Consider the following 14287-nt stretch of genomic DNA (forward strand, 5'->3'; position numbering starts at 1 on the left):
GCCTATAACACATGTGCAACAAGTCGAACTTTGGACGCTATTTACCACTCGATTGTAAAGTTATAAGTCAAGAACACGAACGGTAACAAGCATGAATTATCATAGATCAGTTCTGATTTGTTCATTATGTTCAGTTCAGCCAACCCCCCCCCCCCCCACCGTAATTTTTCCATTTACTATAGGCAAGCATTTGCGTTGTGAAATGAGAATAAACGGAGCAATATGTTGCTGAGGTGAGCAAAAAACATGAATATTCATGAACACCATGGACTATTCGACTATTTTAACAGAGGGGTGCAATTGAATTGTGCACCACACCAAACTCCCCTATTTTCAGTCAAGTATTTCATTATATTATGTAGTTTGGTAGGTTTTTTTTAATAACTGTTTAATTATCAGATATCAATGATAGTTTAAAGATATGGAAAAAAGTTCTTGTATTTTATATTTAGCAAAGCAATCTCACATAAAAATCACTATCAAGTGTCGTCTGATCCGCCGATTGCCGTCTGCTATATACGCGAACTAGCTACGTTTGTGCTGGCGAATATGAGACAACCGGAGCAATATGATTAATTTACAGATCTCACAATCAATAATCTATTCATAAACCCAATATTTACCCTCGCATCTGACACTTCTTTGATTGTTCCAAGATCCATCTGAAGTGCATATCTGGGAATAGGGACCATACATACGGAATCCACTCTCACATTGGAAGTTACATTCAGTGTCAAAGGGCACGGGGTCAGGCTTGGTGCAGATGTCAGGGGTAACACTTCCGTACTTAAGGCTGATATTGGCGGGACAACTCACGATGACTGCACAAAAGAAAAGAATGAATTCAAAGACAAGTAAATAAATAAATGTAAATTATAGAGTGCCTCAAGCGATGTTCTTTAAACACGGACTAGTTAGCCATTAGGCCCGTTTACAAATTATAGTTTGTGCGATTTGGATCGCGATGCAAAGATCAATTTTTTTGGGCCACCGTGTACACATGTCAATTTAGTGCAAATCGAATCGCGATGCAAATATTTTTGTTGGCGACCATTCACACACAGAGAGAATTCTCGCTCGACGACTAGAACGTCTGAACTGCGCATGCGTGAATCTCGACGATGTTTGCACGCTTTGAATCCTGGAATCAAATAAATCGATATTTGATTCTCGATTTCATTCATACACACAACGCCCGGCAAACTATCGCGATTATTCTGAAAAATCGCAAGACTTACTGCAAATTGGATCGTGATGCGCATCGCGAAAATTAGTGAAATTATTCTGTCCATACACGCAAACAAAATCTAGGATTTTTCTTATGTCGATGCAAAAATCGATTTTTAAATCTCACTTGTGCATGTAGGTGTGAACGCCCCTATTGTGTGTCTTACACGTTTAAACTTTTCGACATGACAGGTATGCCAAAGAGCATGTAATGTCAGTACATAAAGTGGTTTCGGGTATTGAAAATATTTACTTTTCTAACATCTTTGTCAATTTTGTCCAGACCAGGCATTGCCATTGGGGTTTCACTAAATATAAGAAGGTCTATATCTATCCAATTTTCATTTGAAAATGTTCTTGTTGGGCAATTCCCCCAACACCTTTGGAGGACAACAACAGCCAATTTTTGTAAGAATATTTTAGTTTTTCTATAAAGAGAACAGTTTTGGTCAAACCGAAATTAGTAACCATAACCTGCGCCATTACATTACAAACTAATAGTTATAACTGCACGATGCTCGAAAGGTTTACACAAATTACAAACGACTTAGCGATAAGCCTGTTAAAGCCTGGTTCAAAATTATTGAATATTTTAGGAGCCCCACAAATATTCATTCAGATTTTGTCATTTAAATTGTATGTTTTTTCAAATTTGACACTCAGTCTTTCATTATTTCACAAAAAAATATTTGTATAGCGCCCTCTATACCAACACCCAACTGTTCCTTTAACATACTGTCACAAAGTAGTTCGATGTTGCCCCAGGTTGCATTGGCTTGACATGACCTTAATATGACCTTATCAGTGGTACTTGATCGATAGCCGTCATCACATTCAAATTCGCACTGGTCTTGATACTGTGCTTCTATGGGCGGACAGCCTGTCACGTGACCGTTCATGATATCGGGTACTGCGCATGTCACAGCTGGAACAGAACAGAAAGAAATTGAAAATGCCTCATTAGCCTATTAGGGCCTACTTGATGGTAAATACTCAAGATATGTAGCTGGAAACGGCATTCTATTCTCCTGTTTTGTTACTAATTTGTACGTTTATATTCATTGATTCCGATAGTGCAACGACTTAAGATCGGAAAACTATTAACAAATAGTTATTTTTATATTTATTCGTTTTTCTTGGATAACGTTAAAGTCATAAAGCTACGTCACCAAGTTTTCAACAGAATATCTCTCACACGTTATTACGAATTGCGTATTCAAGTGCAGACCAAATCAAAGGACAAATTATCTTCTTTTTAGTAATATTGATTATCATTATATGTAATATATACTTTTTTGATAATTTCAATCGTTAGTCATAGAACTTACCATCGCATTCTGGCTGCGTTCCGTTCCAGTACCCAACTGTGGTTGTGTCAGACATTCTTAAGCAATATCGCTCAGTTGTTAAATTGCCGTCTGATATTATATACCCCTTGTCACACTTGATCAGACAGCCAGATCCATAGACTGCGCCACCCTCGCATGACCCTTGACCCAGGTAGAGTGTGACGTCGCCATTTGAGGGTGGGTAAAGTGGGGCACAGCGAGTAACTTTTAAAAAGAAAAGAAGATATCCCCAATATTATAATAAAGTTGTAGGGGTATCACGGGAATTACAGGCGATTATTCTTACAACTTACGATACAACTACACCGTTGGTCATAATGGTGGAATTATTATTTTTACCCCAATTTATGGAATGATTTTGACAATGATTTATTCCTAATAGATCTAGATTATAGTATACTTTCTCAGATTTTATTGAATAATAATTTGTGAGTGTTTGTTTTGCGTGACTGCTAGAGCATACATTGCTACTCAACTAAAAGACCTACGTCCATAAGTTCATCTGTAGGGCCATACATTATGGCCAAGGCATGGTCACACAGAGGATTTTTTTCTGTTGGGGATTGGGGCAAAATACAATGAATTATTGATAATTTATTGCAATTTCTTTGTTTTTTGTATTTGTGGGGGCGGCGACGTACCCTAGCCCCCGCTGCGTATAGTTATGATTTAGTGGCTAAGCAATGGCCTCGTTACTGTGAGGCCCCAGGATCAAAACAGTGTCGATCAGCTATATTAGTGCCCTTTTGTGATGCATTGATCCTCATTACTGTCAGTTATGACTTATAGACGTACGTCCCCTCGTTGATTAGCATAGTAGCACACACATGCTTTAGCAGTCTCGCAAAACAATTACTCGCAAAATATTATTCAATAAAATGTATACTATTATCTAGATCTATTAGGAATAAATCATTGTCAAAAACATTCCATAAATTGGGGTAAAAATAATTATTCCACCCTTATGACCTACAGTGTATAAAGCCATCGAATGGGCGTAAAGTGTAAACCAATCAGAACGCAGGAAAGGTACAGCCATTCAACTATGCAAATATACGGGGGTAAGAGGACACTTTTTTTTTTTTTTAGGTCTCGAAATTTGAAAATTTGACATTTTTCTTCGTTGGGGGGGGGGGGGGGGTCAGGTCATTTTTTAGGGGGGTTTACACACATAAAAATACCAAGGGAGGGGGGGGGGGGGTGTTCAACCCCCCCCCCCCCCCTGCGTACGCGCTTGCGCAAAACGTAACACTGGCAAATTATTATTCAATTAAATTGGAGGATGTAAACTATTATTTAGATCTATTAGGAATAAATCATTGTCAAAATAATTCCATAAATTTGGGTAAATCAAATATTCCAACTTTATAAGCGACAGTGTATTTGAATAGTGCTACAAGGGAGAAAGCACGTAGGATACAAACATAAGTCAGTGATATTTGTGTACACGACAAACGGGAGAGCTTTGCATCGACTACGTTACAATCTACTGACCAAACTTTTATTTTGAGGTTTGCATAGACTTAGCGATATCATATTTCAAACATTCATATATATATTTTTGTATATTTATAGGTCCAAGTTATTTCAAAATTTCGCCTATTTATTTATCTTATATTTCTGATTTCATACAAATTAATTGTTACAAGGGATTGCCCTTTCAATTTTCCGCAATCATCAACCCTTTTTATCAGGCGAATGACCGAATGAAATATCAAATGTTATTTACTGTTTCAGTGAAACATGAAAGTTATTTGCTTTTTCCAAGATTTTTGTAAGATACCGTATTGACCCTGACCTACTTCTAGGGTCATGTAAGTGTATACGTTGCAGAGCACATTTTTCCATGGATGTGATCTGACATATCATTTTTTACGCTTATTTAAAGGCCAGAATTCCAGGTTTAGGAAAATGGCAACGGTATTTCAGAGTCGCTAGCAATTTCCGCAAAAGAAGTGAGTAAAGCTTGGATAAGATATTATGAAGTGTATGATAATGAATTGGTGGAAATTAATGATTATTTGGTGTCACATTCGAGTATGAAGATGTGTTAGTAATGTGCATGTTAATGTGTATATAAGTGTGCAGCGTAATGTGTACGTTTACATTGAAAGTACGTGCCGTATTTAGTTACTGTTTAATTCACACATTTATAAAGAGGAATTTTGTGCTTTTGAAATCACCGAGTAATAATGACATTACTCAGAGGTTGATTTAAGGTTGTTTTAGTTGACAAATGTTGGTATTGAAATAAGTGTCAGATAAATAAGAGATATGAAAGAAAAAGACTGAGGTATAGTCAGGTTTTTGGAATTTATGATGAAAGTTTCAATGAGTCTAAATAAGAATGACAAGATTGACATACTTTGAGTAAGATATGATTTATTTATTAAGCATATATTTAAAGGTAGTCTTGACTAGGAATTTATTTGGGCTAGGGACCTTGGTTACTTGGGTTTTTATGAGAGCAGTATTTCTGTCAAGATATGTTATTTTGACATAGAGATTAATGGGGGTTTAGGCCTTTTAGAGAGTTTTGGGATATAGAGTCAAGACTTTTAATGAATGCTATTTAAGGCTTTTGATTATACATTACCGGATAAATGCATACTGATTTAGTGCAGTATATTTTGTGTGTTATAGACATGTATACTGAGGATGTTTATTTTTATTCTACTTTCAGGTTGAATAAAATTGCTCAACTGGCATATCGTTGAGTTTATGCAACTAAGCGGAAACCTAGCCCTGTCTTCCTTTTTCGAGCGTACCACTTACAGATTCACAGCACTTGTATGGCTCCATATTTTATCTGTTTCAAACATTCAAAGGCATGGACTACACATTTGCTTGAAAAAACATTTTAATATCTTTATAAATATCCGATATGTAATTATGAATAACGGTTATAAATACTTGGATACAGGTAAAGCATCCTATGAGATTAAGCTGGCATTTACCTTGACTTTTAAAATTTGCATTGACGATTGCTATATAAAAGTAACACCAGTACCACAAAGAGTTTTACCTTTGACCTCTACTTCAAAAGAACATGTAGCCATGAAGCCAGCCATGTCAGTCGCACGATAGGAAATAATGTGAGATCCTTCATCGGAAAAAGCAGGCCTGTTGTTACCAGAGACTGGGACAGAGTCTATTGAGACTAGAGTTGCCGTTATTTGGATACTACCATCAATTGCCTGGTATTATTGAAAAGTAAACGCATGCAATGTAGTTAATCTCATGACTTATGTTAGGATTATCTGAAAAGATTTATTCCGTTTCCGAATATGAATGTCGGAAAGAACCCAACATACAGTGCCGTAAAATGGGACATCGCTCAAATGGAGTACTCGAAGAAGATATTTTGCGGGTCGTATGGTCAGATCAGATCTGGGTCAGATCGATAATGAGAGTGATCATTTGACTTTAACCTGTAAGTAAAGATATTACTGCTCCTAAAGTCATTTTAGTAAAAGCTTTTTGGGTTGTGTGTCAACATCTAATCTGCAATGATTATCGTTCCTTGCTCATTAAATCAAATTTCAAATCAATCAAGTTCGAGGTGATAGACTAAGATAGATCTTTACCTTAACAGGTTCCCAGTCTTCCCAGTGTAGTTCAGCTTTTGATTGACCAGCCAGAGCAAATATCACTCGGTCAGGTGGACAATTTAAGACGGGAGGAGTAAGGTCTGATACGGTAACAAATGAAAAAAACAACTACACATGAGCATCAAACGGAATATAACAATGGCCAATTTAATCGTTATTTGTTTATCAATGACTGTCTTCTAACATGTCCAACGATATGCAATATTAAACTATAGTAACGCCACAAATGAGCATTTCGTTTGCATTTATTGAACAGGTTCGGTATCGAATGTTTCATAAAATACAGCTAACTTTGCAAGTGAATTTTGTGAGGACAATTATTCCTCATATCTGTAGTTCGAATTTGTTATTTGTTGATGCATAGTTCCCTACAGGAGGTGCAATGGCTAAGTGGTAGAAGTCGTAACTGGGAGGTCCCGGGTTCGAAACCAAGTCGATAACATTATGCCCTTTCGTAGGGCATTAATCCTCATTATCAATTCACTCGGAGAGGAGTTAAAACCGTCGGCCCCCGATCGTTTACTTATTCTCATGCACATGCGTTCTTAGCAATCAGATAAAACTAACAAATAATCATGCTTCTGAAGAGGATGGATCATTAATCATACTGACACTATTTAACCCTAAACGTGTTTCGAAATCAAACTTGGTCAAGTTCGTTAATAGCTCCCCATTTTGAAAAATGTATGCGATGGGGCCAAAACTTAAAAACAGTCATGGTTGGACTGTTAGATTAGGACATGTATGTTCTTCCCTTCCGCGGATTGGAACAACCCCCCCCCTCCCCCCCCAAAAGGAGAATATGCAGCATTCATTCTACAACATCATACAGCTCACAAAATATATCATTCCTACAGAGACATAGATATAATTTCTCTTGTTAATGGATTATAAAATATATCCTTACCGAGGCAGCTTTGAGCAATGCCATCCCACCCTTCGTCTGCCAGACAACGTCTCGATGTTGCACCCTGAGCTGTGTAGCCAGAGTTACACAGAACATTGCACGTAGTTCCATAATCCTGCTTCGTGGAAACATCCGTCTCTTCTCCGCCTAGTCGACAGGATTCAATAAACCCGTTCACAGGTACCTCGAGGGGATTGCACTGAACAACTGGTTGTCAGTATGAAAAAAGAATAATACATGTCATCACCATCCTACGGTATCAAAAGGCATTTCATTTCGTTCTTTCACTAAAATAAATTGATCGTTGAGAGTTATGCTTATTTTGATTTGATATGTTATCATTTATTCATTGATGATTTAAAACAGAAAGCAATTTACGGTCAGTTCTATAACCTTTTCAATTTCTTTTAACAGCATGAAAACAAAAAGAAAACTAAAGGTCATATTTTCCTTATGAAATGAAAAAAAGAATCTTTGTGATGAATTTTTGAGAGTATATATTGATTTACCTGTAGTAGGCATTTATAAATTTACTTGAAACGTAAAACAAAATCAAAGAAATGAAAAGCAGTACAGAGAGACAATGAATGAGATTTATCTGTCAGAGATTCAAGTTTTTAAATCACTGTTCATGCCTGGACGTAACATCCCAGTAGATCCACAATACGGGTCTATGGTGTGAACCTTCAACATTTTTAAAGCCCACATAGCCATAAACATTCTTGCAACTGTTCGGAAGGTTACAGGACAGACATTGTCGGTCTACTGGGCTGTCGGTCTCTTTTTCAGTCTGTTTACTGTCCAACGTCCACAGTAAAATAGTCGGGAATCTAAGCTACTGGCGATTCCAAGAACTTTATTTTCACCTGTACATGAGACCGGTCCGCCACTCCACACTCCATTACCGTCGCCATCATCCAAGCAAGTTCGAGGTACCGACCCAGAAGGGAGATAGCCGATATCACAAGTAAATCGGCACACTGTTCCATATTTCTCATCATCATATGGACATCCGCTCTTTATACCGTGCAGAGGTTTGGGTATATCGCTGTTGATACATGTCACAACTGATAAACAGATTGCAGAGATTAAAAAAAGAACAAATTATCACCAGTCGGCAAAATGGGACTGAACTTTATATGTTTGTCACGAATTATATAATCCTTAGCTGTAAACTCATTGTACAAAGAGTTGATGAGGCTGCCTTGGTTCAATTATATCAGTATCATATTATTATTGTAGAAATGAGGACACTTGCCCCATCGTAAGTTCAAAATGCAGATAAAGAAAGAAGAGATATTGGGAAAGAAACCCTGAGAAAACTTACTACCTCATCAAAATTGGCTTCATGATTGATATTCGAAACGTCTACTGTAACTTATTAACGTTGGCTTTGTCTCTACTCTATGTTTAATCAAGATATTCATATTTACCTTCACAAACAGGAGCCTGCTGTTGCCACTCCCCGTCTATCCCACAAGTCAAGATTTCAGATCCATGCAGGTTGAACCCATTACCACATTCGAACTCGCACTCCTCTCCCAGCTCCAATTGACTCTGCTCTGTGCATGTCGTGTTGATAACGTATTGCATTCCGTTGTCCAATGGAGGTACTTCACACGTCTCAACTGATGTCAGAGTTTCAATGGTAAAAATGGGACAGTTTTAATTTAATTTAATTTAATTTCATTTCATTTCTTTTCATTTCATTTCATTTCATTTATTTTTCACATTAAAAACCAGAAAAATATACAAGGTAACAGAATACATTGGACACATTTGACACATAGAGCAAATGAAAACAGATACATAAGCATAAAAGAGCAATGAAAATCTACATCAGTTAACAAACATCAACATTGAAACATAAAAAGGTAAGTAATGTAGATGGGGTTTGAAAAAGCGAAGCTTATTGAGTCTAGCCTGATCTTGATGTAATACATTGATTTAAAACATAACGTAAACGCGTTACATGTTTAGAACTTGAAAAGGATAAGTGACATTAAAACGTTTCAAGAAAGACAAAAATATGTTGTAGTATATTGTTCGGTGATTATGAATTAGTCTAATGCAATGCGCTGTTGAGATTGGATGATAAACGCAAGTAATGAGTAATTTTACTTAATATGGCAGTAAGAATGCAATCAATATTTTTAAATAATTGGTAAGCAACGCCGTATACCTGTGCAAGTAGGTGGAGTACCCATCCACAATGCCTCTTCACTTCCGGGTTGAGCTTCGCATCTCAAGACGTTGTTATCGATGAAGTACCCAGCGTTACACATGAAGTAACAGGATGATCCGTAACTCCGTTGACATGGTTGACCGCCAACGTAATCTCCATTGTCAGGGGCATCAAGCACTGGGCACTCCAAAACTAGAATTATGACAAAAGGTAAATCTAGATTAATATCTACTCGCTTTAAGTGTAGTTTGATTGTATTTTGTCGTACTAAAAATTTATATGTTGAAATATAGTGAAAAGATAACTAGAGGCTCAATCACGTTCCTTGACAATACCTGCCTAGATAAGCCCATAATTAGAACAAATCTTTTCCTATTGATGTATCACATAAAGTGATTCAGATTGGCTTCTTCTTGTTATGCAGACTTGACCACGAGCACGGGGCCCCGGCCGTTTTTTTTCCCAAACAGGTTTGCCAATGCTAATATTTCTGGTCATCCGATTGGCTGATATGTTACGTCATTAGCAATGACGTAACCGTTAGGGTGAGTGATAGGGTTATAGAGATCATGCAGAATCACCTTTCATTAACCCATCGTTGGCTCAATCGGTAAGGTCAGCGTAATACCATTTTAGAGTTGTGGTTCAAGTCTCAGTTTATTCAGTTTTTTATGCCTTTATAAATAGTGAGGCAAGGCAATAAAAAAATCAAAGTCTAATCTCTTTCCAAGCTGCTAATGACGTAGAACATATCAGCCATTGAGAAGAACGGAAATATAAGAAATTGCAAACCTGTTTGGGAATAAAAATTTCGCGCCCCGGCCCCCACGCCGTGAAATGATGGATACCATGCGTGTTCCCAAACTCTCCGGCTCGTAACAAAAGAAAAAAGGTCTACCCGTATTGACTTTACACACCGGACTTTTGCTGAAAGGGGGGGGGGGGGGGGTGGGGGTGTTGATAAAGGCTCAAGAAAAAGGTCGACCCTTATTGACTTCAAACATCGGACTTTTGCTGAAAGGGGGGGGGGGGGGGGGGTCGCTGGGAACACGCATATGCGTACCCTAAATAACACAGAGTGGGGGGGGGGGCAGAGGGCCCGCTCAGTAATTTTCTTTATGTAAGGACCCTACCATAATTGACTGCACTACGTTATATAACTCCAATATAAACATATGGCTCCGAATAGTCTCACTGGACAACGCCCCCTATTGTCAGAGTCAGATGCCTAACATGTTAGCCTACGGACTTTTACCAACAAAAAAATCGTAAAAAATCCATTTTTTGTTTAAACGAAAAGCACATCCACCCCGACGTACGTTGACACTAGCTCTTTCATGGGAACCCTCATGTCCCATTGAATTTTGAAAGTTCAGCCACCGTAATTTGGTCAAAATAAGTCGCTAGCTCGCCATTGCCTATATAACACATGTGAAACAAGTCGAACTTTGGACGCAATTTGCCACGCGATTGTGAGGTTATAGGTCAAGCACAAGAAGGATAACAAGCATGAATTATCATAGATCAGTTCTGATCGGTTCATTATGATTATCAGCCAACCCCCACCGTAACTTTTCCATTTAGTATAGGCAAGCATTTTGCCGAGGTAAGCAAAAACATGAATATTCATGATCGCCATAGACTATTCGATTATTTACAGAGGGGTGCAATTGTGCACCACATTAAACTCCCCTACTTTAAGTTAGGTATATCATTGTATTATGAAGTTTGGTAGGTTTATTTTAATAACTGTTTAATTATCAGTTATCAATGATAGTTTAAAGTTATGGATAATGTTCTTGTATTTTATATTTAGCAAAGCAATCTCACATACAAAATCACTACCAAGTGTCGTCTAATCCGCCGATTGCCGTCTGCTATATACGCTCAAGACACATTTATCTGTGGACTGTGATGTAGATCGACAGTTTACTCGTCATTGTAGACTTATGATTAGCCATCTGTCATTTTTAGTCTTTATCTGTTCATATACATACAATTACCACACACACGAACACTCTCACTTCCCTTCCCCAACACACTATTTCCGCACACCCGCTTCACCTAATGGCAAACACCCGGCAACACAGTGGAACATTCTAGTTTGGTAGTGCCGTCGAACTAGCTACGTTTGTGCTGGCAATGGTCCAGCGAACGAAAATGAGACAACCGAAGCAATATGTAAACAGAAAGTAGTTCCTGTATTAAAAATGGTTTATTTCGTGCGAAAAATCTTCGATTATTTTGCGAATTTGGAGGCAGACCCTCTCTCGTCACCAATTAATACTTACTCTGACACTGTGATGCGCTGTCTGTCCATTTTCCAGCATTAACAATTTTCTCGCAGGTTATGGAATCGGTCCCATCAAGACGATACCCAGTCGTGCAGGTAAACGTGCATACAGACCCTCGAATATTTCCATTGGGACAGCTGACTAGAAGACCCGGGTAGATCGGAATGCTTCGACACATAATCACTGTATGGAAAAGCAATCGTTGAACCGTGTTGGTAAATTTTTACGTTCGATTCATCGAAAAGTATTATTGTTTAATGAAGTTTAAAGCCCTCTACAGTGTTGGGAGCCCTACAAATTTGATGGTAAAATTTCCCTGAAATAATGTGAAAGATCGAGGATGTCATTTAAGACACATTTCTGCAATGAAAGAATACATTGATGAGGTTTTCTGCGTACAACAGAATACCCAAATTTTGTATTATTTTATCATTATTTGTCTTCAAAGAATTTTGTTTTGGGGAAATCTTTGCACAGTATGATACAATTTCAGTGAAAGTTTGCCATAAAATTTTCAATGAATTTTGGGCTTCCAACACTTTAAGAGGAGCTGTATAGTATCAGCAAGTGATTTACATTAGGCTGTAACACACACACACCCATACAAACATGTGCACAAGGCATTTTGAAAATGGGGGGGGGGGTGGGGGGGGGGGCACAATGAAAGACAGACAGAAGCAGCGCGTTCTTCGCTTACGTGGATGGGGCTGTCTGAGTGGGGGTGGGGGGGGGTGACCTCCTCAGTTGAAGAAAAATCAAATTGTCAAACTTAATTCAAGCGATACTTGCACAAAGGCAGAAATCTCGAAAAGGTAAAAATAAGGAGTATTGATATTAACTGAGTTGAGGAAGTACCTTGCACGGTAAAGGTAAAGGTGCAAGTGGAGGATAATCCAGAGCTATCAGATACCGTGTACTTAATGACATGGTAGTTCTGGCTGAATCTTGAACCAGACGGATAGCCCTGTGTTTGTACGGGAATCACAGTCTCGCCAGAATTGTCGGATGCTGTTGGCTCCACCCAGGTCACTACTGCTGTATCCTCTAGCTCGTCCGCGTAAATGATCTGCGACGGAGGACAGGAGTCGAACACTGGAGCCGATGAATCTTAAAAGTTATGATTGTGCGAATTAGTTAAAGGTAAGAAAAAAGATGGTCGTAAAATATTTTATGTATCTTGACTCATGATAATCAATGGACCATCAGCAACGTTATACCCACCGTTTGGGGTAGCCAATGTGCCATAGACTCCGATTCTTTCTTACGCCCCTACCCCCCCCCCCACCCCCAAAACTAATTAAAAGTTGCAGTGAGTCAACGTACGTCACGTGTTGCTCGCCATACACGTATATATCGGCAACCCCAGGTCGTAGGCTTCCCTTTGTCAATTCAGTGACAGGCCAATGATTACGACCCCTATTTACTTCTCACATTATTAAACACTGTAGTGGCCCAATCACAGTGTGCGACGTGCAGCACTCTGTAGCTGTAAGGAAAGGGCGCCATATTCCTTTTGTATGGGGCTGGATTGGATTGGATCACTTCCCCGTTAAATAGGTCTATGTTGCAAGGTGCCTCAACATCAGATGGAATAGGCCTACAAGCTTATTGCACCGTGAAGAATCGATGAAGCGCACCAACGACAGTATATACCTAACATATGTCTTGTCAAAGTTCAAAGGTCCCGCTTACCTTCGCATGATGATTGAGTTCCAGTCCATCCTGTCGAGGTACAAATACGATACTGGCTTTGACTGGGTGGTATCGCGTATCCAGCCTGACATGAGTAAGTGCACACACTCTGTTGGTAATTACCATTTGTACATGTTACGTCACCGTCAGGGGGCACTTCAATGACGTCAGGACAGAGTATCACTATCAAAAAAAGAAGTATTAATTTGAAGTTTTTTTTTTATTTAGATGAAATGTAATACTGACTGTCATTGTAATTTGTTGATCGGCAAATTATTGTTTGTGAAAAAAATAGTGAGAACATATAGTCTACACATTTCCAATGGGCAGCGTACACTATGCTGACATGTTTGCCTAGAATTTAATAAACGCATTTTGAATGATTCAGACACCGGAAAACAGTGTTCACACATTCCAAAGGTGAACAAGTTGGAAACTGACAGTATAAAAAAGTATTAACAAGGGATCCCCTCAAATATACCAAAGATTCTTTTGCCAAGTCCTATATATCCTTGTGTGAATGGCTCAAATAGATGTGGAGCATTATTGGGAATTAGCTTTTTGTAACTGCAATGAAAGGCACTAAAGAGTAGATTAACAAAACAAAATCTGAAAGCTTTACTGGTTGAATGTTTCCTCTTATACCTGTTCGACCCCACAGGATATCAACTTTAAAGATATAGACAGTCAAATATACCTGCGAGTGTGTCATACCTTCACAATAAGCCTCTTCCCCAGACCACTGTCCAAGCAACTGTTCATTCTGGTCACTTCTCCTACATTCACGAAGCATTTCTTTGTTCAAACCGTAGCCATCGATACAGTAGTAACTGCAATTGGAGCCCACGGCTAAACCATTAGTGCATATTACATAACCGTTGCTCGGATGCGAGAGAGCTCTACATCTCACAACTATCAAAATGAACAATGAAATATGAACGTGATTATTTTCTTCAAGAATGACAACTTGGTGTACGGGCATTATTTCTTCATATCAATAATATTATGATTACATTTCTTAT

At 38.4% G+C, this 14287-nt stretch overlaps 1 protein-coding gene across 1 annotated transcript; it reads right to left on the reverse strand.

Moving 5' to 3' along the window:
* Window positions 1–600: 600 nt before the first annotated feature.
* On the reverse strand, window positions 601–14058 carry LOC105439468 (E-selectin-like). The gene is made up of 11 exons (XM_030990928.1): window positions 13980–14058; window positions 12429–12665; window positions 9277–9471; window positions 8528–8722; window positions 7893–8161; window positions 7095–7293; window positions 6164–6267; window positions 5602–5773; window positions 2556–2780; window positions 1964–2152; window positions 601–821 (listed from the first exon to the last, which is right to left on the reverse strand). Exons 1-11 carry the CDS (start codon window positions 14056–14058, stop codon window positions 601–603), a joined length of 2085 nt encoding a protein of 694 aa, XP_030846788.1.
* Window positions 14059–14287: the final 229 nt, after the last annotated feature.

The sequence above is a fragment of the Strongylocentrotus purpuratus genome, unplaced genomic scaffold, assembly GCF_000002235.5.
Source record: "Strongylocentrotus purpuratus isolate Spur 01 unplaced genomic scaffold, Spur_5.0 spur5_scaffold_19, whole genome shotgun sequence".
Classification (NCBI taxonomy): domain Eukaryota; kingdom Metazoa; phylum Echinodermata; class Echinoidea; order Camarodonta; family Strongylocentrotidae; genus Strongylocentrotus; species Strongylocentrotus purpuratus.

What these genes read in the sequence shown, in the direction of transcription:
- LOC105439468 (XM_030990928.1), bottom strand. Translation starts at nt 14,058, where the DNA reads ATGCTTCGTGAATGTAGGAGAAGTGACCAGAATGAACAGTTGCTTGGA. An exon ending in CTTTACCTTTACCGTGCAAG is followed by an intron (nt 9,472 to 12,428) that starts GTACTTCCTCAA and finishes TCATAATTCTAG; the next exon opens with TTTTGGAGTGCCCAGTGCTT. An exon ending in TTTTGAAGTAGAGGTCAAAG is followed by an intron (nt 2,781 to 5,601) that starts GTAAAACTCTTT and finishes TCTTTTTAAAAG; the next exon opens with TTACTCGCTGTGCCCCACTT.